Source organism: Pelophylax lessonae (assembly GCF_965119305.1).
Source record: "Pelophylax lessonae genome assembly, chromosome: 12".
NCBI classification, from domain to species: Eukaryota; Metazoa; Chordata; class Amphibia; order Anura; family Ranidae; genus Pelophylax; species Pelophylax lessonae.
This window is the reverse complement of record NC_138779.1, coordinates 191,409,783-191,434,332: the sequence shown is the minus strand read 5'-3', so window position 1 is coordinate 191,434,332 and position 24,550 is coordinate 191,409,783. Positions and strand designations below refer to the sequence as shown.

Genomic DNA, 24,550 nt, shown 5'->3' with positions numbered 1-24,550 from the left:
ACTCACCTCTTCAGTGCCCCTCTATGGTCTAGTTTCACATTTGGTATAGGGCTTAATTAAAGTCCATATAATACCCCAGTGATGAAACTGTGGATATCTTTTGCCTAGGTTTCTTCCAGGTACTGGGTTTTTGACCTCTTAATTGGACAGCGGTGATAATCTGACTACTGCACATGGCACAAAAATGTATTCATTCTCGCATCCTGGCACTGTTATTATTATTATACAAGATTTATATAGCGCCAACAGTTTGCACAGCGCTTTACATCACGGGGGCAGACAGGACAGTTACAATACAATTTAACACAGGAGAAATCAGAGGGCCCTGCTCACTAGAGCTTACTTTTCCAAAAACGTATGTTGTAGTTTGAATAGCTAAGCCACTTTCATGGCTAAGCCTAGTGACCTGCCATTTTACTGTATAATAATGAGGCTGCCTTGGGAGCCAGTAGGGGCCACTCTTTGACACCCCTTTTTTTTGAACCTGCAATGTTAGGCCTCCAAAAACAAAGTGAGACTACATCAGAGGGGCACTCTAGATGCTTTTTCTGGCTAATTAAAGTGATTGTAAGGATATATACAGTGCCTTGCAAAAGTATTCGGCCCCCTTGAACTTTGCAACCTTTTGCCTCATTTCAGGCTTCAAACATAAAGATATAAAACTGTAATTTTTGTGAAGAATCAACAAGTGGGACACAATCATGAAGTGGAACGAAATTTATTGGATATTTCAAACTTTGTTAACAAATAAAAAACTGAAAAATTGGGCGTGCTAAATTATTCAGCCCCTTTACTTTCAGTGCAGCAAACTCTCTCCAGAAGTTCAGTGAGGATCTCTGAATGATCCAATGTTGACCTAAATGACTAATGATGATAAATAGAATCCACCTGTGTGTAATACAGTCTCCGTATAAATGCACCTGCACTGTGATAGTCTCAGAGGTCCGTTTAAAGCGCAGAGAGCATCATGAAGAACAAGGAACACACCAGGCAGGTCCGAGATACTGTTGTGGAGAAGTTTAAAGCTGGATATGGATACAAAAAGATTTCCCAAGCTTTAAACATCCCAAGGAGCACTGTGCAAGCGATAATATTGAAATGGAAGGAGTATCAGACCACTGCAAATCTACAAAGACCTGGCCGTCCCTCTAAACTTTCAGCTCATACAAGGAGAAGACTGATCAGAGATGCAGCCAAGAGGCCCATGATCACTCTGGATGAACTGCAGAGATCTACAGCTGAGGTGGGAGACTCTGTCCATAGGACAACAATCAGTCGTATACTGCACAAATCTGGCCTTTATGGAAGAGTGGCAAGAAGAAAGCAATTTCTTAAAGATATCCATAAAAAGTGTCGTTTAAAGTTTGCCACAAGCCACCTGGGAGACACCAAACATGTGGAAGAAGGTGCTCTGGTCAGATGAAACCAAAATCAAACTTTTTGGCAACAATGCAAAACATTATGTTTGGTGACAAAGCAACACAGCTCATCACCCTGAACACACCATCCCCACTGTCAAACATGGTGGTGGCAGCATCATGGTTTGGGCCTGCTTTTCTTCAGCAGGGACAGGGAAGATGGGTAAAATTGATGGGAAGATGGATGGAGCCAAATACAGGACCATTCTGGAAGAAAACCTGATGGAGTCAGCAAAAGACCTGAGACTGGGAACGGAGATTTGTCTTCCAACAAGACAATGATCCAAAATATAAAGCAAAATCTACAAAGGAATGGTTCACAAATAAACATATCCAGGTGTTAGAATGGTCAAGTCAAAGTCCAGACTTGAATCCAATCCAGAATCTGTGGAAAGAACTGAAAACTGCTGTTCACAAACGCTCTCCATCCAACCTCACTGAGCTCAAGCTGTTTTGCAAGGAGGAATGTGCAAAACTGATAGAGACATACCTCAAGCGGCTTACAGCTGTAATCGCAGCAAAAGGTGGCGCTACAAAGTATTAACTTAAGGGGGCTGAATAATTTTGCACGCCCAATTTTTCAGTTTTTTATTTGTTAAAAAAGTTTGAAATATCCAATAAATTTCGTTCCACTTCATGATTGTGTCCCACTTGTTGCTGATTCTTCACAAAAAATTACAGTTTTATATCTTTATGTTTGAAGCCTGAAATGTGGCAAAAGGTCGCAAAGTTCAAGGGGGCCGAATACTTTCGCAAGGCACTGTATAGATTTTCTTGCTTTAAGTGGTCGCTTACCTCCTCTTTTGGAGTCCCCTGCTGGCACTGTCCACTCCTCCTTCCTCCGGGTGTCCCTTCAGCAAGCCATGTGGTGAGGGAACACCAATGGAGGTGCATTGCCGAGTCAGGCTGTGCATGTCCATAGACACACACAGCACTGCAAAGCCACGCCCCTGCTCCCTTATAGGAGTTTGAATGACAGCAGGAGTTTTGGTGGGGAGTTTTTTTTAACTTAATGCATAGAACCACTTTAAGGTAATTGCAGGTATTGGTGGCGTCCACTTTTAGAAAGGATTGTTCCATTTATTGGTTTGAACATGTACTCTATTGTAGTTTGCAAAAGTATGCCCCAGGTACGTACACCTGTTTACAGCAAACCTGTGCCTGGGCTCTAGGAATTTACAATGTGTAAAGCCATCAGACTGGAAAAATGCATATCCAAAGCTTAGGAGTCTTTCAATTGTAGAAAGGACCCATTCCCAGAATTTCCACAGTAGGGCAGTGGAAACCGGGACCTCATTTCCTCCAGGCGGGTCTTCCTGTGCTGGTAAGTGAGGGGTATTCTCACAACTGCACGAAGGCTCTTCTATTGCTGAGGCCAACACTTGACAGCTGTCCCCTAGGGAGACCTATTCATAGCCCTGGAATTTCCTCCAATGGTGGTCCCTCTTATGACATATGATATATTATGTGGTTCCTCTGTAGAGACAACAGTTATATTATATATGCTGCTTATATCTTTACTGTCTGATATGCAAGAGGAGTTCCTCTTTAATGCAATTAATATAGTAACTGCTTCCAGATTTCTGCACCAAAGGGCACACAGTTGATCAGTTTTTGCAGAATGTTTAAAGTACCGTATGTAAACCCATTAAACCCTATAGCTAAACTTCTCTTACTTGTCCCAATTTAGTCTGGTAAACTCACCATTGAAAAATGTTTTATTATATCCATTTGATAAGTGCATTCAATACTTGTTGATCCTGCCACTAATCTAGTACGTTTATAACATCCAGTTCTTTCTGCCTCTGCTGACTTATCAGTTTTTCCCAATTATCTCTGGTATGTTAATGGTTGAATCACCAAGAAAAAAAAAAGGAAAAAGAACCTGAAAACTAAAGCATTTGTCACATTTGCCAGGGGTGCCTGGGCACACCCTAATCACCATAGGCAGCACAGATTACCCCTGGTGTCTCAAAAGTGAGACATCAGTGACCCGTTTAGAGTTTAGACCCCTATTATTTAACAAAACCTCCCTAATGGGGCAACACAGCTCATCACCCTGAACACACCACCCCCACTGTCAAACATGGTGGTGGCAGCATCATGGTTTGGGCCTGCTTTTCTTCAGCAGGGACAGGGAAGATGGTTAAAATTGATGGGAAGATGGATGGAGCCAAATACAGGACCATTCTGGAAGAAAACCTGATGGAGTCTGCAAAAGACCTGAGACTGGGATGGAGATTTGTCTTCCAACAAGACAATGATCCAAAACATAAAGCAAAATCTACAATGGAATGGTTCACAAATAAACATATCCAGGTGTTAGAATGGCCAAGTCAAAGTCCAGACCTGAATCTAATCAAGAATCTGTGGAAAGAACTGAAAACTGCTGTTCACAAACGCTCTCCATCCAACCTCACTGAGCTCGAGCTGTTTTGCAAGGAGGAATGGGCAAAAATTTCAGTCTCTCGATGTGCAAAACTGATAGAGACATACCCCAAGCGACTTAGAGCTGTAATCGCAGCAAAAGGTGGCGCTACAAATTATTAACTTAAGGGGGCTGAATAATTTTGCACGCCCAATTTTTCAGTTTTTTATTTGTTAACAAAGTTTGAAACATCCAATAAATTTTGTTCCACTTCATGATTGTGTCCCACTTGTTTTTGATTCTTCACAAAAAATTCCAGTTTTATATCTTTATGTTTGAAGCCTGAAATGTGGCAAAAGGTCGCAAAGTTCAAGGGGGCCGAATACATTCGCAAGGCACTAATATATATATATATATATATATATATATATATATATATATATATATATTCTAGACATACTGTATTATCAAAAGTATTGGGACGCCTGCCTTTACACACACATGAACTTTATTGGCATCCCAATCTTAGTCCGTAGGGTTCAATATTGAGTTGGCCCACCATTTACAGCTATAAAACCTTCAACTCTTCTGGGAAGGATTAAAAATAGTCACTGTTGATCGAGAAAGTAGAGTTCTACTTTCAACAATTTTTGCTGTGCGGCAAAGTTCATTAACTCTCTAAGGCTCCTTTCACACAGTTCGCTGTCCGATGCGGACCATTCTCTGCTCAGCGGGGATCGATCCGCCAATCCCCGCTGAGCAGGCAGATGACAGCTCCGTCTCCGCTCGGTGTGCGGAGAGGGAGGTGTCAGAGCTCCGCTGCTCTCTATGGGGGAATCGGATGAGAACGGACCGCTTGTCTGTTCTCATCCGATCCCATCCCCTGGACGGATGGAAAATAGGGTTTCCATCTGTCCGGATTTCACGGACAGGATCGGATGCGGATGTCAGCGGACATGTCACTGCTGACATCTGCTGCCCCAAAGGGGTGCATGGAGGATTCAATCAGGTCCGCCTAAAAAACTGACAGGCGGATCTGATTGGATCATTTGTGTGAAAGGGGCCTAAAAGAGGCAACTGCCGTAAGGGACTACAGTTTCCATGAAAGAGTGTACTTGGTTGGCAACAATGTTTAGGTAGATGGTCTTTGCCTATGTAGCAATGGTTCCAGGCCTTGGGCCTGATGTGGGTCTGCCACCAGTACCAGTAACACTTCCAACACATTTAAGTTGTGAACTCAGGTATGAGAACCGAGACAATGACCATTCCGGCATCTTTGGTTGTTTTGTTTATTGTATATTGGGGATGGGAGAAGGGAATGAGTGGGATACTCCTCTGGCTCTTCTAGGCTTAACTGGGACTTTGTACAAAAATGCTCACTAGCACTATCTTGGCGCCAGCTGAATGCCGACCAGCGCTTCCTGACACTTGCAAATACTGCTTGGCTGAATTAGTGCTGGAACCTCAACTTTAACTTGTTTGTTAACTCAGAAGATCCTGGACAGTAGAACTCCTGACTCCTGACACTCGATTTAGCTCAAAAGTCACTGAACAGCTCCCTCCAACCCTTCACTGGCTGAGGTAGCTCCTTGTCACTGCTTGTGCTGCTGCAACTCTTAACTCTGTACACTACACACTGTACACTGACTCTTCAGGGCCCAACCACGGGTACCCCCTTTACACTTCAGGGTCCTCTGACTAGGCACCCCCTTTATAGCTAGCTGACTCATGGATCCCTAAAACCTTCCCTCTGACACTAGGCAGACCCCCAGGGGCAGTCCACAGTACTCACGACCTTTGTAGGCTTTCCTGGAACTGGACCCCCCTCTCTCTCTCTCCACAGGCTCTCAGCACAACAGATCCCCTCGGCAGCTCAGTACTCTTTGGATTCCAAGGCCGCCACCAGAGACACCCGCTTCCTCTGACAGGAGGAGAGACAGCCGTACTCTCCCTCCTGGGACTCTGCTTCCCGCCAAAGATGCTGCGTCATGTGTTCCTTCATAACTTATACCCACTCCCAGAATCCTCTGCGGCAGAATCTGCCTTCTGGGGTAGATACAGGCCTGAGTGTGTCTCTGATTGGGTTTCCTCCACTGCCCAATGAGAACCCTCTCATGGAGCCAGTGGGGAGACTCCTCACTCAAACACACCTGGGAGACATGACAGCCAGCTGAAATCATGGCCCTGCTGTTAGGCAGCCAAGGCCCACTATACTTTTACTTAGCACCTACCCTGTAAGGTGCTACACCTAGTAACATGCAAATGAATAGCTGGACCTAAGGTTTCCCAGCAGAACACTGCTCCTGCCGGCTTGCCTTCTTCCCATACTGTATCCAGGTGCCATCCCTTCCCCAGGTAATCATTGCACATGCACCTGGCCATCCAAATGATTTAAAAGAAAACATGATTTATCAGACCAGGCCGCCTTCTTCTATTGCTCCATGGTCCAGTTCTGATGCTCACATGCCCACTGTAGGCGCTTTTGGCTGTGGACACGGGTCAGCATGGGCACCCTGTACTGTCTGAGTCTACGCAGCCCCATATACAACAAACTGTGATGCCCATTTTTTTCTGCTTTCAATTTCAGAGGCAACATGTTTACTTGCTGCCCAAATTAGCACACCAACTCGAAACTAGATAAACAATCTAACTGACTTTACCTGTCAGTGGTCACAAAGTTATGGCTGATTAGTGTATACCATTTTAACTAGGGATAGACCAATATGTTTTTTTCAGGGTCGATACCGATATTTTGATCACAATGTAGCGGTATCAGCCGATATGGGCCAATATTTTGTACATTTTAAGTTTTGAAAAAAAAAAAAAAAAAAAGACAATTTTTGACACAATTCTAGTACTGAACATGTTAATTTTTGTTTAATGCTTAATAGCTGGCTTGCTGGCACCCTGTGGTGGGTGGCTGGCTGTCTGGTACCCCGTGGTGGGTGGCTGGAACCCTGTGGTGGGTAGGTGGCTGTCTGGTATCCCGTAGTGGGTGTGTGGGTGGCTGGCACCCTGTGGTGGGTGGGTGGCTGGCTGGCTGGCACCCTGTGGTGGGTGGGTGGCTGTCTGGTATCCCGTAGTGGGTGTGTGGGTGGCTGGCACCCTGTGGTGGGTGACTGGCTGGCTGGCACCCTGTGGTGGGTGGGTGGCTGTCTGGTATCCCGTACTGGGTGTGTGGGTGGCTGGCACCCTGTGGTGGGTGGGTGGCTGGCTGGCTGGCACCCTGTGGTGGGTGGGTGGCTGGCACCCTGTGGTAGGTGGGTGGCTGGCTTGTACAGGGCCTGTGGGCGACTGGCTAGTACAGGGCCCCTGGGTGGCTGGCTGGCTGGCTGTCTGGCACCCTGTCTGTGGGTGACTGGCTGTCTGGCACCCTGTGGTAGGTGGGTGGATGGCACAGGGGCTGTGGGTGGCTGGCTGGTACAGGGCCTATGGGTGGGTGATTGGGTGGCTAGCTGGCTCGCTGGTACAGTGCCTGTGGCTGGCTAACTGGTACAGGGCCTGTGGATGTGGGTGGCTGGCTGGCACTGGCTGCTATGGGTGGGTGTATGGCTGTGATACACTCCCGTGAGACTAGTCCTGACTCTAGACGAGGCTGTCCAAGGCGAGGGAGGTGGCCTAAGAAGGCAGAATGACGTCATAAAAATAACGGCAATATCTTCCAGTTCTGAGGCCGATACCGATATATCGGGGAAAGTACATATCGGTCTATCCCTAAATTTTAACCCCCCCACCCCCAATCCAATTCCCACCCCTATCCAGTCCTTTTTGCATGGGGACATTTGCACCATGTTGCACCCAAAAAAAAAAGGTGAACTTATCCTTTAAAATCTTAGAAAATTACTTTTGAACATCTACTAACAAGTTAAAAATTACACAGAATTTTCCTGATAGGATGTACCTCTAATTTATTGAAGGTTGGCGTGGATCTATAGTCCTAGGTTTCTCAAGACACTAGAAAATAGATTCTACACCAGGAACATTTGTAATCATTTTAATTTTATTTTCATCTTAAAAAAATAGAGATCAATGCATGCAGATAAAGGAAAACTCAATATTGACCTTTTAGTCCTTTGTACAGTTATGAAAGGCTTCTACCCAAGAGCGCAAACAAATGGTGTTGCCCACAGAAAGCACAATGGAGCTTTCCTTTTTCCAAGTAAATAAAACTCACTGGGACCAATCTGAATGGTTGAGATAGGCAACACCACATTTTCATTTATTATTCCCGTAGTGATAACAGATGTTGGATAGGAAAGGGGGGTCAGTGGTAACACATGTGGTAACCTCTCCCCCTTCAATGAGATTTCAGAATTTTTCAGGTTCTGTTAAAAAGGTAAAAACAGTCCATAGATTCCCGCCATGACATCATCATGGATTCCCACCATGACACCATCATAGATTCCCACCATGACATCATCATAGATTCCCACCATGACACCATCATAGATTCCCACCATGACACCATCATAGATCCCCGCCATAAAACCATCATGCTAAGGGTTCATCAGTTCCTGGCCTTCAGCTCACGCGCCATCTGACAGAGGGTGCACGGTCCGCAGAATGTGAGGCACACGCAGTCATCACAGATACTTCCCTGTAGAACAAAAGACAGAGATAACTTAGACATCACAGACTATTTCTGACAAATCTAGACCTATGAAGAGTTATTAAAACTGAAGAATTAAATGGAAGCAGGCACCCAGTCCTGCTGATGGTGGATTCTAAAAGGCACTTCCATAGATACCATAGATCGCTTAAAAATGCATTCACTTTTATTCTTGTATTCATTACCCGGATGTGGCACATGTCAAGGTCCCCCTCTTTTTTTGTTAATAAAACTGAACTCTGGGCACAACCATTTTCATTCAAATATATTCCTTAAAAGCCACAAAGGATAAAAAGGGAATTTATTATTTATTTTATTTTTTGGGGGGGGGGGGGATTAGTTCTAGCAGGGACTAATGAGGGGATTTGTGCTAGGATGGGGGATTGGCAAGAATTTGTGCTGGAAGGGGTAATTTGGAGGGGTAGAGGATTTGTACTAAGAAGGGGGGGATTTTTTGGGGGTGTGGATTTTTGTTGGGTGCATGTGAGAAATGAGTGGATTTTAGTTGGGGGGGGGGTTTGCAAAGATTTGTGCTGGGAAGGAGATTTTAGCAGGGGGCAGATTTGTAGTGGGAGGGGGGCTTGATTAGTTCTAGCAGGGACTAATGAGGGGATTTGTGCTAGGATGGGGGGGGGGGGGGATTGGCAAGAATTCGTGCTGGAAGGGGAATTTGGAGGGGTAGACGATTTGTACTAAGAAGGGGGAATTTTTTGGGGGTGTGGATATTTGCTGGGTGCATGTGAGAAATGAGCGTATTTTAGCTGAGGGGGGGTTGCAAAGATTTGTGCTGGGAAGGAGATTTTAGCAGGGGGGCAGATTTGTAGTGAGAGGGGGGCTTGATTAGTTCTAGCAGGGACTAATGAGGGGATTTGTGCTAGGATGGGGGGGATTGGCAAGAATTTGTGCTGGAAGGGGGCATTTGGACATTTTCAAAGGTAAGTATTTCTTCTTGCAGGTAAGTGCAACCCGGGACAGTTCAGAGGCTATCCATTGTGGAATGTACTAACCCTGACTGTCCCGGGGGTATTTTTATGTATTTTTTTTTTTTTTTAGGTGGAACTCCGCTTTAAATCTGGAAGCTGATTCGTTTCTACGCAGAGCTTCACCAGATTTTTCACTCTCCAGTTTTAGTAAATCAACCCCTGTGCATGGGCGTCAGGGAGGGCAAGTGCCCCCTCCGGAGTCTCAACTTTGCCTTTAAAGTGCTTGCTAAGCCACTTTATACCATCCTGTCTGGTCTGTTTAATAATCCTGTGTGTATGTGTTTAAAAAAAATAAGCCATTCTTCACCAGTTTTTTTAGCACCGATTGCCGCTCACGTGACCCACCAGCTGTCTCCTCTCTCCATCTGACAACTGCCTGCAGGAGGCAGGGCCGAGGATTTCCCGCTGACGTTGGTAGCAGGAGAGAGGTGGTGGGTCACGTGAGCGGCGATCGACGCTCTGAAAACTGGTAAAGAACATCTTTTTTTTCTAAAACACAGACACAGGGGCACACAGGATTTATTAAACAGACTGTAGACAGGATATGAAACTTTAAATGAAACTACAGCAGCAGGAGGGGAGGTGGGAGAGAGCACAGAGGAAGACAGTAGGGCTGCGGATGATGGAGGCACGTAGACTGACCACAGTGTCAGGGCTCAGCAGCCATGGTATACCGTGGTCAGTTTACAGAGGGGGGGGGGGGGGGACCTAGCCAGGCAGGATCAACCAGGTATTTTAGGTGATAGAAGGGGACAAATTACACAGCACAAGCACTGTGCTGTATAACATGCTTTAAGGGAACAGGATTAAAAAAAAATAAATATATATATATATATATATATATATATATATATATATATATATATATATATACACACACACTCACACAAATGCTTTAAAAATAAAATTCTGCCATTTCCCCTTTAAAAATAAATACCCGAAAATAATTATGACTAAGCCCCTCCCCCTTGGCTTTGTTGAAAAGGGGCGGAGCATGGCTGACCTCAAAATGATGCCCCCCCTGAAAAAAGTTCTGCGGACACCCATGCCCCTGTGTGCTCAATATGCTTTTGTCTAATCCTTACCGGGATGTGGTAGCGCTCCCTTATGCCAGTGCGCATGGCCAGTATGGCACCTCCTATAAACGGCAAGCAGCAGCACTCCCCGTAGTCTGAGGCCACTCTGCACGCCAAAATGCAAGGGACAAACGCTCCGCAAAGGCCTGAAAGAGAGAAGAACTTTGAGTTAATAAAAAAGTAAAAAAAAGTGGGTTGAAGAATGCTGGATGTCATTTAACCTGGAAGAGAAGCAGCACCACAGCAGCGGATTAGAGAGTCTGCAGGAGACTGCACCTGAGATCTGGCAGGTATACCACTGGGAGCCACTGGGGGATGCACTTTTTTAATGCCAAATCTAGAAATTAAATTTTAACACAGGGAAAACATTTTTAACAAATTTTTTTTTTTTATCCCAGCACACCACAACGCACAACATGGACAATTTTGCGGAGCGCAGTCCAGCTCCAACAGTGGGTTGGGGTTCCATTTAAAAAGAAGTGCACAGTACACGTGGTACTGCAACAGTGTATAGGGTCCTAAGACAGAAAGCCTACATTCAGATTGAGCACCCAATCATGTAAAGGAGGAGTTTACAAAATGAGGATATTTTTTGTACATTACAAACAATTACACCAGTTTAAAAAGAATTATCAAAGTAGTGTAATGGGAGTTGGGAAAACATTTTATCAGAGGCTAGGAAGTCTAGATGTGTGCGCGCTTCCAACACAATCGTTTTTCAATTATTTTTTACAATATTTTTTGTTCCAATTTTTTTAGGAGCCCCGTTTGAGGGGCTTTAGTGAAATATCAAGGGTCTTATCAGGCCCCTGATGTCTCACTTTTAAGACAGAGAAAGGGATTGAGGACAAAGCTTCCCCAGTCCCCATCTCTGCAGCCTCAGCTCCACTGGACATTGTAAAGTCTTGTTTATTTATTTTTTCTTATAAAAATAACAAACATGTTATACTTTCCTGCTCTGTGGAGTGGATTTGAACAGAGCAGCCCGGATCCTCCTCTTCTCGGGTCCCTCTTCTGTGATCCTGCCCCCTCCCTCCTGTTGAGTGCTCCCACAGCAAGCAACTTCCAATGGGGCACCCAGTTGTGTCAAAGCTCCTTGTGTCCATTTAGACACAGAGCCCCACCCCAGCCCCACGCCTTCTCTCTCCTGATTGGCTAGCTGACTTTGATTGACAGCAGTGGCAGCCAACAGTGCTGTGTCTCAGCCAGTCAGGAGAGAGAATCTAAGATGACTGAGACACTCATGGACATCGCTGGACAGAGGGACCTCAGGTAAGTATTAGGGGCTGCTGGAGGGTGGCTGCTGCACACAGAAGACGTTTTATCCTAATGTATAGAATGCATTTAGATAAAAAACCTTCTGACTTTACAATCCCTCTAACCACTTGCCGACCGCCGCCTGACTATATACGGCGGCGGTCAGCCCCTCTCAGGCAAAGTGACGTACCGGTACGTCACTAGCCTGGGAGCGAATAGGGGGTGAGCGCGCGCCGCCGGAGGCGCGCTCCCGCCCCCGCTTGTACCCAACGAAGTCAATGTCCGCCGGTCACTCGCGATCGTCGGGCAGAGAGGGAGAAAGGCAGGCGGCTAATGTAAACAAAGCCGCCTGTCATTCTCCCCTGTGTAAAAACACAGATCACTCGGTCCTGCTATGTAGGACCATTGATCTGTGCCATTACACCACTAGCCACATCCAATCACAGTTAGAAGCACGCCCCTAGGGACACACTTAACCCCTCCCTCTCCAATAAAGTTAACCCCTTCCCTCCCAGTGTCATTTTTACAGTAACAGTGCATATGTATAGCACTGATTACTGTAGTAATGTCACTGGTACCCCCAAAAGTGTCAAAAATGTCAGTCAAGGGTCCGATCTGTCCGCCGCAATGTCGCAGTACCGCAAAAAAATAAAAAAAATCGCAGATCGCCGCCATAAGTAATCTTACTAATCCCACGACATAAGGCTGTACTAATGGCCACTGATGGGGCTGCACTGGTGACCACTGATTAGGCCACACTGATATGCTGCACTGATGGGCAGTAAAGAGGCGGCACTGATGAGGCTTAACTTATGGGAACTGATGAAGCTAAGCTGATGGGCACTGACAGACTGTGGTTATGGTCTGTGGTTTACAGATGACAGGGTGGGTCATAAACAGGAAGGGGTGTGGCCTTTACAGGAATGGGTGCATCATATTTAAATTAGGGGGTGCAGACGTTTAGTCAGGCCTAGGGCAGCACAAAACCTAAATACACCACTGTGTACTGTACAAATCACAGTGGAGATTCATGAAAAGTGGTGAACAAGTCTTAAGAACAAACACAAGGTAAGTTCAGACGGATGCATCATAAGAAGCAAGCCAGTTAGCACACAGATTGCCTGCAACCTGAAAAATCTCCACGCAACAGGCCCATTCATTCTATATCTAAATGTGCAAACTACAGGGAAGAAATAACAGTCATGAACGCTTTTTGGATTGTAAAACCTCAAATACGTACAGACGCCCATGTCTTCACAGCAGTCCATAACTTCGGAGCTCCATTGGTTGCTACTGGTAGAGTAGCCCTGCATTGCCTGAGGCTGGGTGGTCATTGGGTAAGACATGGTGACCTGGAATAGAACAGAAGACATCAGCAATAAGGCTAGGACAAAAGAAGTACATACTATATTGGACGTCATAATACACTTTAAAACTGGACAAAATCTACAGAGGACCCGTGTTTTGTGAGGAGTAGAAGGACCAAAGACCAAAAGGTGGTGAAACACTCCTGAACTATGGCAGCGGTGGCTGGTGCTCCATGGGCCTGGCGGGGGGGCGGCAGACAGACCACACCAGTCCGCACACCATCCCCCCCCCCTCGGTCACTAGCTCATTCACCCTGGACATGTGGAGGGCAGGCAGGCAGCAGCGGTGGCGGCTTCCCCCTCAGTCTTCTGTGTCTCCTCCCTCCTCCTCCTCGGCATTGCTTCTCCTTTCGGCCAATCTGGAAACAGGTCTCAGGACCCACTTCCTGATTGGCCAGGAGGAGGATCCGTGTGATAATAGCGAATGTTCATTCGCTATTGTCACACAACTGGGCGGGCTCAGGGCGCAGTGCTCTGCGCCCCGAGCCCACCCTTTTTTGAAGCCTATTAGAGCCTCTGGCTTTAATCACGTCCTTCAAAAAAAAAAAAACCACCCCATAGGAATCCATGCGTCCGGCGCCCTGCATGTAGATTAGGGGTCCGGTAACATGGATAGGGGGGGCGGCGCCCCCAAAGGATGGGCCGCCACTGAATTTTACATTGAGTCCTGTACTGCTTTACTGAATAACCCAGGGAGCTTTATAATAAGCTGGGGTTTCTCAACCAGGTTTTCATGGAACTCTAGGGTTCCTTGAGCAATGACCAGTTTCTGCCTTTCAGCTAAGTTCCTAACACCAGTGGTTATTTTAGCTATATGTAAGGTGGTAATTCTTCCCAATGATCATCACAAGTATAAGGAGCATTTTTCCCACTGATCATCACACTAATGCCTCGTACACACGCAGCGATTATCGGCCGACCGATCGTCCGACTTTTGTCCAGAGTTGTGTTTTGTTGGTTGGAATGTGCCTAGACTGCACACAAATTTTCTCGGCCAACAAAAACCAACTTCAGAAGTGATGTCATGTGATGGTTTACTTTCCGTGTGTTTTTTCTTCTCTGAGCATGCCCAGTCTTGCTCATCAGATTTTTGTCTGCCGAAATCTGTACTGACTGACGGAAAATCGGCCGTTGTGTTGACAGCCAACAAAAATTTTATAGTCTGCACAGCAGATTTTATTCGGCCGAAAAGTCAGAGTCGGTTGTCGAAAGCATCATAATAACAAGCCGAAAATCGGCCGATCAGACGTTGGCCGAAAATTCACGGGCAATAATCGATGCGTGTGTATGAGGCATAAGGCTGCATTCACACTTGAGCGTACCATTTTACTGCGTTTTTTACCGCGATTTTCAGGCGTTTTTGGAGGCAGGCATTGACATCTATCAAAAACGCTGGTAATCAGCCCAAAAAGAAGCTCATGTACTTTTTTCAGCTACAGGCATTTTGCAAAACCTTAAGATGTGAACAAGGGCCATTTAAATGAATGGGGTTTTACTTGTTGGGCGTTTTGGAACTTTTTTTTTGAGCGTTTTTGGAGCTGAAAAACACTCAAAAACGCCCAGGTCTGAATGGAGCCTAATGTATCATGAACTGGAGATATAGTCATTTTAGCAGGGGTTCCCTGAGACTGGAAAGTTATTTCAAGGGTTCCTCTGTGCTGAAAAGTTTGAAAAAGGCTGTAATAAACCAACACAAGGAGAAAAATGGCAGTGAAGTCACAACAGTAACCAGCTAAAAATTCTTAAAGCTATATTAAACCCAAAACCTAACAGGGCTCCTAACAAAATTAGCAAAAACACTAATAAAAAAAAAAAAAATGTAAAAAATAACAAAAATAAAAAGCTACTGACACCACCCACTGCCCTACTGACACCGTCCACTAGTGATTGACCGATGTTGTTTTTTTTTAACGCCGATACCGATATTTTGGTCATCGGATATCGGTATTGCCAGATATTTTCGGACATAAAAAAAAAAAATATATTATTTACTTAATGTCTACAGGTACTGTGGGGGAGGGATCTGAGGGTCTAAAAGACGCCAAACCCCTCCTCTGCACTTAAAAGCATTCAAAACGCCAAGTTTGGCTGTTTTGAATGCTGTAAGTTCTTTTAATTCGGCGGGGCCAGTACCCGGAAGTGATGTCATGTCATGACATCACTTCTGGGTACTCGGTGGCGCCGAACTGAAAAAAAAAAAAAAATGGAGACCCGGTCAGACGGCGGTGGTGCAGGTAGGACGGTGGGACGGGAGACCCGGGCGAACCGCGGAAGGCGGGAGGGGGGTTGACGCCCCCTCCCGCTCCTTGTAATGACAGCCGAGTGACTTCTCAGCCGCATCGGTTGTCATTACAAGATGGACGCCGGTATCGGGGTGATGCCTCTAGCTGCAGGCATTACTCCGGTACAGCACTTTCCCTAAATATCGGCAATATCGGTAAATCCAAAGGCCGATTCCCATATATCGGGGAAAGTGCACATCGGCCCTCGATATATCGGTGTTGCCGATGATCAGTTGATCTCTACCATCCACTGCTCTAGGGACACCGCGAGTATAAATACGCATGCACGCACACACATGTGTTTGAGCTTTGAGGTGCACGCCCTAATGCAGTAGACTGCGCACACCTATGAGGCTTCAATATAATAAATGTTTGCTCTTGGGTTGAATACTGTGTTAACATAAGAAAATAGCAAACGCATTTAGCTTGTGTTTACTTATGAAGCTCTGGAAAAAGGAGAGCAAGTAATATATTCCACGTAACACTGCAATGTATTAGGGTGAGGCTAATTTTAGGATTTCATGCAAAGAAAGAACCTCCCATACATACTAAGGGAAACACGGAAGAATAAATATGTGAAAAGGGATGCAAAAAAAAAAAAAAAACAGCCAAGAGTGACACTCATTATGACTTTCCAGGATAGGTTTTACATTCAGTCCCTGTTCACACTGGGGCGACCTGTCAGGCGACCTGGTCGCCATAGGTCGCCTCCCATAGGAAAGCTGCTGACCCGTTCTAATAGGAGCGACACAAGTCGCTCCGACTTAGAAAAAGGGTCCGGAGCTTCTTTGGGGCGACCTGGAGCGACCTGCATAGACTTCAATGTTAAGAAGTCCGTGCCGGCCGCTCCGAGGTCGCGGTGCAACAGCGCGCCGCGAACTATGAGGTCGCCCCGGCAAGTAGCGTCGCCCCAGTGTGAACGGGGCCTCAGGATACTGTTATTTGGGAAGCCATAGCAGCCAATTAAATCCTTTTTATAGAGTTGGATGAGTTGGGGTAATTTCTAATGGATTGCCATGGGTTTTGCCACTCTTGCCTATCGGCACTTCATTCTACACCACCTTTATAAACAGACAGCCAATGGTGAGGTGGATGATGCATGTTCCACAAACAGGCGTGGTTGCACAGTGGAATAGATCAGTCTTGCTGTGTTTGCATTGAGTTGGCAGCTTACATGAGCAGAAAGGGCTTAAAGACTTTTCAAGAACACAGAGAAATAACTACCGAGCGCCACACCCATAGAATCCAAAAGGTTTTCAAAAATTTTTCCAAAAAGTTTTAAAACAAAAATCTCCCAAATGGTCGATAAAGTCTGTTAAAAATCTGCTAGTGCAGCCAACGCATCTGAATAGGGTTTGAAGAGCCCCCTTTACCTACTGCATATCGCAGCCTGGCACTCGGTCTTAAGGAATAGACCAGCTTGCAGCAGATAAGCCATAGATGGGAGATGAAAGCCGCTTGATGTTTTGATTCTATTTAGATCCATGAAATGATCAGATGCCTGGGAGTATGGTTATTATACAGTATTTATATAGCGTCAACAGTTTACGCAGAGCTTTAGTAGGGAGGCACCACTGCAGACACATCTGAGATAGCAGATCTCAGGGAAAAAAAAAATAAAAAATGTATATGTATATATATATATAAATATATATATGTACATACATACACACACACACACTCTCAGAAAAGAATAATAATATTATATACACACACATATATATATATATATATATATATATATATATATATATATATATATATATATATATTTATACACACACACACACACACACATATACATACATATATATATATATATATATATATATATATATATATATATATATATTATTTATTTTTTATATATATTTGAGAATCTACACCCAAACCAGTTGACAAGGTGTATGACAAGAGTCTCCTACCGAATCACATAATGCTTCTCATCCGTTCCCCTGGTTGGGATTTAAATAATCCTCGACCAGTCTCTATACAGTATCTCACAAAAGTGAGTACACCCCTCATATTTTTTGTAAATATTTTATTATATCTTTTCATGGGACAACACTGAAGAAATGACACTTTGCTACAATGTAAAGTAGTGAGTGTACAGCAGAGTGTTGTCACATGAAAAGATATAATAAAAGATTTAGTGTCCATTCACACTACCACGACTTGTCAGCCTGACAAGTCGCGGTCCATTGTGTGCTACAGGAACGGTTCTAATAGGAGCGACACAAGTCGCTCCGACTCAGAAAAAGGTTCCTGTACTACTTCGGGGCGACCTGGAGTGACTCGCATCGACATTCATTATATGAAGTCCGTGCAGGTCGCCCCCGAAGTCGTGCCGCGTTAGTGTGAATCGGCACTTACAAAAATGTGAGGGGTGTACTCACTTTTGTGAGATATATATATATATATATATATATATAAAAAATAGCAGCCAATTGTTGAGAAAAGGCATAGTGGAGCTCTGTCTTGCACATATTTTTCCAAAGTGAAGGCCCGTACACACGTACCAATTGTCGGCCGTAAATGTTCGGCCAACGTCCAATTGTCGGCTTGTTAGTATGATGCTTCCGACAACCGACTGCGACTTTTCGGCCGAACAAAATCTGGTGTGCATGCTATAAAATTTTTGTTGGCCAACAACAGAACGGCTGATTGTTCCTCAGTCAGTACAGAATTCGGCCGACAAAAATCAGATGAGCAAGACTGGGCATGCTCAGAGAAGAAAAAACACACGGAAAGTCAACCAGCACATGACATCACTTCTGAAGTTGGTTGTTGTTGGCCGACAAAATTAGTGTGCAGTCTAGAGCACATTCCAACCAACACAACAACACTGGACAAAAGACGGCCGATCGTTCGGCCGATAATCGTTGGGTGTGTACGGGGCTTAAGGCTGGAAACACACTATACAATTTTCTTTGGATTTTTTTCCTTTAGATTTACCAAAACCATATAATATGAGGTCAAACCTAAACACTTTCAATTTGTATGCAATCAGGGAGGCCCTTCTACTACATAGTTGAAGGTAAATCTAAAGGAAATCTACCAACAAAAGTTGTATAGTGTGTATCCAGCTTAGGTTTGCATGCTCAAGCCACAATTATTAAGTTGCACATCAGTTGGCTCTAAAATCCCCAAAAGAAGTTGAAACTTATATATAGTAATGCCTTGTACACACGATCAGATAATCATACGAAAATAATAGCTTTGAATTGATCGCACGATAATCTGATCGTTAGTACACAGCTTTCGACAGCCAATCACGACAGTTCGTCCAACAAAATCCGAAGGGACAAATACGAAAACTTCTGTCTTACGATAGCCTAGCGAATGACAATTGTTTAATCAGTACAGTATGCGTCCGCAAAAAAAAAAAACGATCGACAAAGACCACGCATGATCAGAAACACGAAAATAACCCAGAAAAAGCCTGGCTGCCATTGTTTTTGTTTTGCGCTATCCGATATGTAGCTACGCCACCAGGAAGCTTTTCCAGAATCGTACAAAAAAAAATCCTACGTTTATATGCATTGTTGAATTCAATATTAGTATCATGTAACAAAATGCGAACGATAAGTCATCCAATTATCTGAACGTGTGTGCGAGGCATAAGGCACCGTTGCAGACACACCTGAGCCAGCGGATCTCAGAAAAAAAAAAAAAATAAAATTAGGTAAAACCACTTTTTGTTTTTTTTTTTCCCAGCGAATGGTTTCTCAACCTCTGAGAACAGGCTAGTGATATGGCAGGTGTCGGTCTTGTACAGGTTTTGTCCAAAGTAAAGCTGGATACACACTATACAATTTTCTTTAGATTTACCAAAACCATATAATATGAGGTCACACCTAAACACTTTCAATTTGTATGCAATCAGTCAGGCCTTTACACTACATAGTTGAAGGTAAATCTAAAGGAAATCTAACAACAAAAGTTTGTATAGGGTGTATCCAGCTTATGGGCCATACACACTATACAATTGTCTTTAGATTTTTTCCTTTAAGCTGGATACACACTATACAATTTTCTTTAGATTTTTTCCTTTAGATTTACCAAAACCATATAATATGAGGTCAGACCTAAACACTTTCACTTTGTATGCAATGAGGCCGGCCCTTCCACTACATAGAAAAGGTAAATCCAAAAGAAATCTACCAACAAAAGTTGTATAGTGTGTATCCACCTTTAGCTTTACCAAAACCATACAATATGTGGTCAAATCTAAATACTTTTAACTTGTATGCAATCAGGCGGGCCCTTGCACTACATAGTTGAAGGTAAATCTAAAAGGAAATGTGACAACAAAAGTTGTATAGTGTGTATCCAGCTTAAGGCTACGTTCACATGTGGACGTAGCGGATCACGGGCAGAATCACCGCGATTCTGCCCGCGATCCAGGAATCATTGCAAATCGCGAGGCGACTGTGTGATCCCCGTGATTTGCAATGGCACCCCAAATGCTGTGCGATATTACCGCGATTTCCGCCTTCCGAATCGCGGTAACATCACACAAACAGAATCGTCGTGGGACGCATGACGCACAAAAGAATCTCCTGTACATTTTTGGGCGTCATGCGTCCCGCGATTCTATTTGCGTGATGTTACCAAGATTCGGCAGGCGGAAATCGCGGCAACATCGCACAGCGTTTGGGGTGCCATTGCAAATCACGGGCATCGCACAGGCGTCCCGCGATTTGCAATGATTCCGGATCGCGGGCAGAATCGCGGGGATTCTGCCCGTGATCCGCTACGCCCACATGTGAATGTAGCCTAAAGCTGGATACACACTATACAATTTTCTTTAGATTTTTTTTCTTTAGACTTACCAAAACCATATAATATGAGGTCAGACCTAAACACTTTCAATTTGTATGCAATCTGGCAGGCCCTTCACTACATAGAAAAGGTAAATCTAATGGATATCTACCAACAAAAGTTGTATAGGGTGTATCCAGCTTATGGGCCATACACACTATAAGATTTTCTGAAGACTTTTTCCTTTAGACTTAAGCCCCGTACACACGTAGCGATTGTCAGTCGTACATATCCGATTGTCGGCTTGTTAGTATGATGCTTCTGACAACCGACTGCGACTTTTCGGCCGAACAGAATCGGGTGTGCAGGCTATAAAATTTTTGTTGGCCGTCACCAGAACAGCCGATTGTTTGCCAGTCAGTACAGAATTCGGCCGACTAACAGCAGATTTGCAAGACTGGGCATGCTCAGAGAAGAAAAAACACACGGAAAGTTAACCATCACATGACATCACTTCTGCAGTCGGCTGTTGTTGGCCAACAAAATTCGTGTGCAGTCTAGAGCACATTTCAACCGACATGACAGCACCGGACAAAAGACGGCCGATCGTTCGGCCGACATTCGGTACCTGTTTACGGGGCTTTAGGCTTGCATGCTCATGCCGCAATTATTCAATTGCATAGCAGTTGACTCTTAAAATCCCCAAAAGAGGTTGAAAAACAAAAATTCTAAATTCAAAATATGAGTGCTCTGCTGTCATCAGTATTATAGTTCAGTGCCCATGCAAAATTGCAAAAAGCAGCCTCATTGTAAAATGAGCGATGCAAAAAGTCTCCATAGCGGAATCTTACCTGTGCTGCAGCGATGTCTTACAACAAAGGTGAGGAATGACAAATCTTTCCAGAGTTAGGTATTTATACAGCACCACTGAACCAAATCTGGGAGGGTACATCAGCTATTGTGACCACAGCTTTCCACCACCACCTCCCTTCTTTGTCACCGCCGCTCCCATGTGACCATTCCTTTCCACCTTATCTCTGCATCACCTGCAAAGGTTCTACTTCCATCCCAGCTGTTACCTTGTCTGCCCTGCCTGTCTACCCTGACCCCTGCTGTTCCTTGGAATTGCATTCAATGGGGAGACAAAGCCTGACTTTCCTATTTACAAATTGAATAGAATTCGGAATTTCAAAGTTTAGCATCTGGATGCTAAATACTTAACAGTATTTAAGAATAGGTTATTCTAGGATATAGGTTGTATTATTACATCTATACAATACTTTATGTCTATTCATGCTTCCTACAGAGACTCAGGTCCCCGTGCAGAGTCCACCTACCTCCATTTACACATACCTATAGGTGAGCCAGTCCAGGTAAGGACCCCTTAGGGCCCTTTCACACATCGTGATCAGTTCTGTCACGTCAAAATGTATCAGTTTTTCATCCATTTTTCATCCGTTTTTCGTCCATTTTGCATCCGCTTTTCGTCCATTTTTCATTCGTTTTTCATCCATTTTTCGCCTGTTTTTCATCCATTTTTCATCCATTTTTCATCAGTTTTTCATAAGTTTTTCATCCGTTTTTCGCCTGTTTTTCATCCATTTTTCAACTGATTTTCATCCATTGTTCATCCGTTTTTCATCCATTTTTCATCCATTTTTTATCAGTTTTTCGTCTGTTTTTCATCCGTTTTTCATCAGTTTTTCATCAATTTTTCGCCTGTTTTTCATCCATTTTTCATCCGTTTTTCATAAGTTTTTCATACGTTTTTCACCTGTTTTTCATCTGTTTTTCATCCATTTTTCATCCGTTTTTCGCTTGTTTTCTTCCTTTTTTTATCAGTTTTTCGTCCGTTTTTCATCCATTTTTCATCAGTTTTTCATAAGTTTTTCATCCGTTTTTCGCTTGTTTTTCATCCATTTTTCATCAGTTTTTCGTCCGTTTTTCATCCTTTTTTGGTCCGTTTTTCATCCATTTTTCATCTGTTTTTTTTTTTACATCCACTACCAATGCACAAACGGATGAAAAACGGACCGTTTGTCCGTTTACATCCGTTTTTTTGACGGATGAAAAATAGGGCATTCACCCGTTCCAAAAAACGGACATTGGCAGAAGCGGATGAAAACGGATGTTAACGGATGATCATCTGTTTTTACATAGAGATGCATTGATGTCCATTTTTTATCCGTCAACGGATGGATGAAAAACGGACAAACGGACCGTATGTGTGAAAGGGGCCTTAGGCCCCTTTCACACAGCCCGTCTGTCGGACGGACTCCGTTTATCTCAGCGGGGAATCGATCCGTTGATCTCCCGCTGAGCAGGAGGATGACAGCTGTATCTCTGCGCTGTGTGCGGAGACACAGCTGTCAGTTCCCCATGCATCTCTATGGGGGAATCGGATGGGAACGAACCGTTGGTCCGTTCTCATTTGATCCCATCTGATCCGCTGGACGGATGGAAAATAGGGTTTCCATCCATCCAGATTTGACGGATCGGATGTCAGCAGACATGTCTCCGCTAACATCCGATGCCCCATAGGGATGCATGGGGGGACCGTTCAGATCCGCCAAAAAAACGGACAGGCGGATCTGAACGGTCCGCCTGTGTGAAAGGGGCCTTAGAGTTCTGCAATGTGGAATTGACATCTGATTTCTCTCCCATACATTCTTCCATATGCGTATCTTGTGTAAATTTGTATCCTTTCTATCATAACTTATCATTTATTATTATTAATCACATTTTTTTTTTCAATTACGCATAGTTTTTTTTCCATATTTTTAAGGAACTGATCAGGTGCATTATGATTACGACCTTTATTTATATTTTTGATGATATTTATGATTTCAAAGGTCCAAATCTATACTTTTGCCCCTATACATACACTATATTACCAAAAGTATTGGGACGCCTACCTTCACATGCACATGAACTTTAACATCCCTGGCGGTATCCCTGAGCGTGACTCGGGGTGGATTTTTTAGCCCAGGATCGGTATCCCCGAGTCACGCTTGGGGTAGATGTGCAGAGAGCGCAGCGGCGTTTCTTACCTTCTCCTGGTGATCCAGCGATGATCTCTCATTGCTGTGACCGCCAGCCGAGATCCCCGCCGCTCGTCTGTCGGTCTGATGACTTCCTAGTTCCGTTCCCTGCAGCAGCAATGCTGCATGGGAGCGGAACTAGGGAGGGAAATTCAAACGTTGCACAAAACACAAACACATAACACATTTTATATTATATATATTTAGAATCTAATCAATAATATCATTTTATTATATATATATATATATATATATATTATATAATAAAATTATATTGTTGATTCGATTATAATTCATGCGTTATATATTATATATATATGTGTGTATATATATATATATATATATATATATATATATATATATATATATAATATCATTTATCACATCTGGGATGTCTACTAGAGTCTTGTTTTGGTCAGGTTTAAGTCAGTAATTACTAAGAATTGTAGGCCTATAAGGCTCCATGTACACGGGACGTTGTTAAAAGTCCCTTTGAATGCTGGAATTTTTAGGACGTTTGAAACGTCCGTTCAGTCGCGTTTGTACCCGCGTTTAGTGGGCGTTTAGCAGCGTTTGCGGGCGTTTGCGTTTAGAAGCGTTCCTAGAGGTCAAAAAAATTATTCCCCTTTAAAATGGAAAAACGCAAACGCTAAACGCGGGTCATCGCGTTCAGACGCGTTCAGACGCGTTTAGACGCGTTCGGACGCGTTTGTGCGTTTGAAACGCCGGGAAACACACGTTCGAACGCAAATAATTGCGTTCTAAAAACAGTCCCTGAACGCAACTGCCTGCAAATGACTGTAAACGACCTGGTGTACATGGACAGATAAGATAAAATGTAGATGGGTTCAGGGGCTTCTGAAAAAAACGCCCAACTGCTCCTAAACGGCCATTTCCAGCGTCCCGTGTACATGGAGCCTTATACATAACGCCAAATTTCCATGAAAAAAATTGTACCGCTTTTGGTATGTAATTCCTGACATAATCATACCGCCAGGGAGGTTAAAAATAAAAAAAATAATGCGCTAATACACAAAAATTAAAGCTGCAGCTAGCAGTGGGAAAACACCTAGACAAAGTAAACAGAATATAGCTGTGCTGAGTATGATAGATATAAATAAATATAACAAATATTCGATTATTATAAATAGTGCACGGTGGAAATACAATAAAGTGACCAAACCAAGTGTATAAAATGTGCACACTAGTGCAATAAAGTGAAATTTATACAAATATACAACTCGGCTGTAAAGGCCGGTGTGTATAAACAATGCACCCTAATGTAATAAAGTGAACAGATCAAATTAGGTAAAAACACAATAACCTAAATTAATCAGGGTAATAAAAAGTCCCAAAAGAGATAGGTGAAAACGGTGTGTGAAAAA

At 43.9% G+C, this 24,550-nt stretch overlaps 1 protein-coding gene across 1 annotated transcript; it reads right to left on the bottom strand.

The window, feature by feature from the left end:
- Positions 1-8,254: 8,254 nt before the first annotated feature.
- On the bottom strand, positions 8,255-21,001 carry LOC309567863 (cornifelin homolog B-like). The gene is made up of 4 exons (XM_082273367.1): positions 20,976-21,001; positions 12,952-13,063; positions 10,464-10,600; positions 8,255-8,383 (listed from the first exon to the last, which is right to left on the bottom strand). The coding sequence occupies exons 2-4, from the start codon at positions 13,055-13,057 to the stop codon at positions 8,294-8,296; spliced, it is 333 nt and encodes a 110-aa protein (XP_082129493.1). The 5' UTR covers positions 13,058-13,063; positions 20,976-21,001; the 3' UTR covers positions 8,255-8,293.
- Positions 21,002-24,550: the final 3,549 nt, after the last annotated feature.

What these genes read in the sequence shown, in the direction of transcription:
- LOC309567863 (XM_082273367.1), bottom strand. Translation starts at nt 13,057, where the DNA reads ATGTCTTACCCAATGACCACCCAGCCTCAGGCAATGCAGGGCTACTCT. An exon ending in CTGTGAAGACATGGGCGTCT is followed by an intron (nt 10,601 to 12,951) that starts GTACGTATTTGA and finishes TCTCTCTTTCAG; the next exon opens with GCCTTTGCGGAGCGTTTGTC. An exon ending in GGGAGCGCTACCACATCCCG is followed by an intron (nt 8,384 to 10,463) that starts GTAAGGATTAGA and finishes TTTGTTCTACAG; the next exon opens with GGAAGTATCTGTGATGACTG.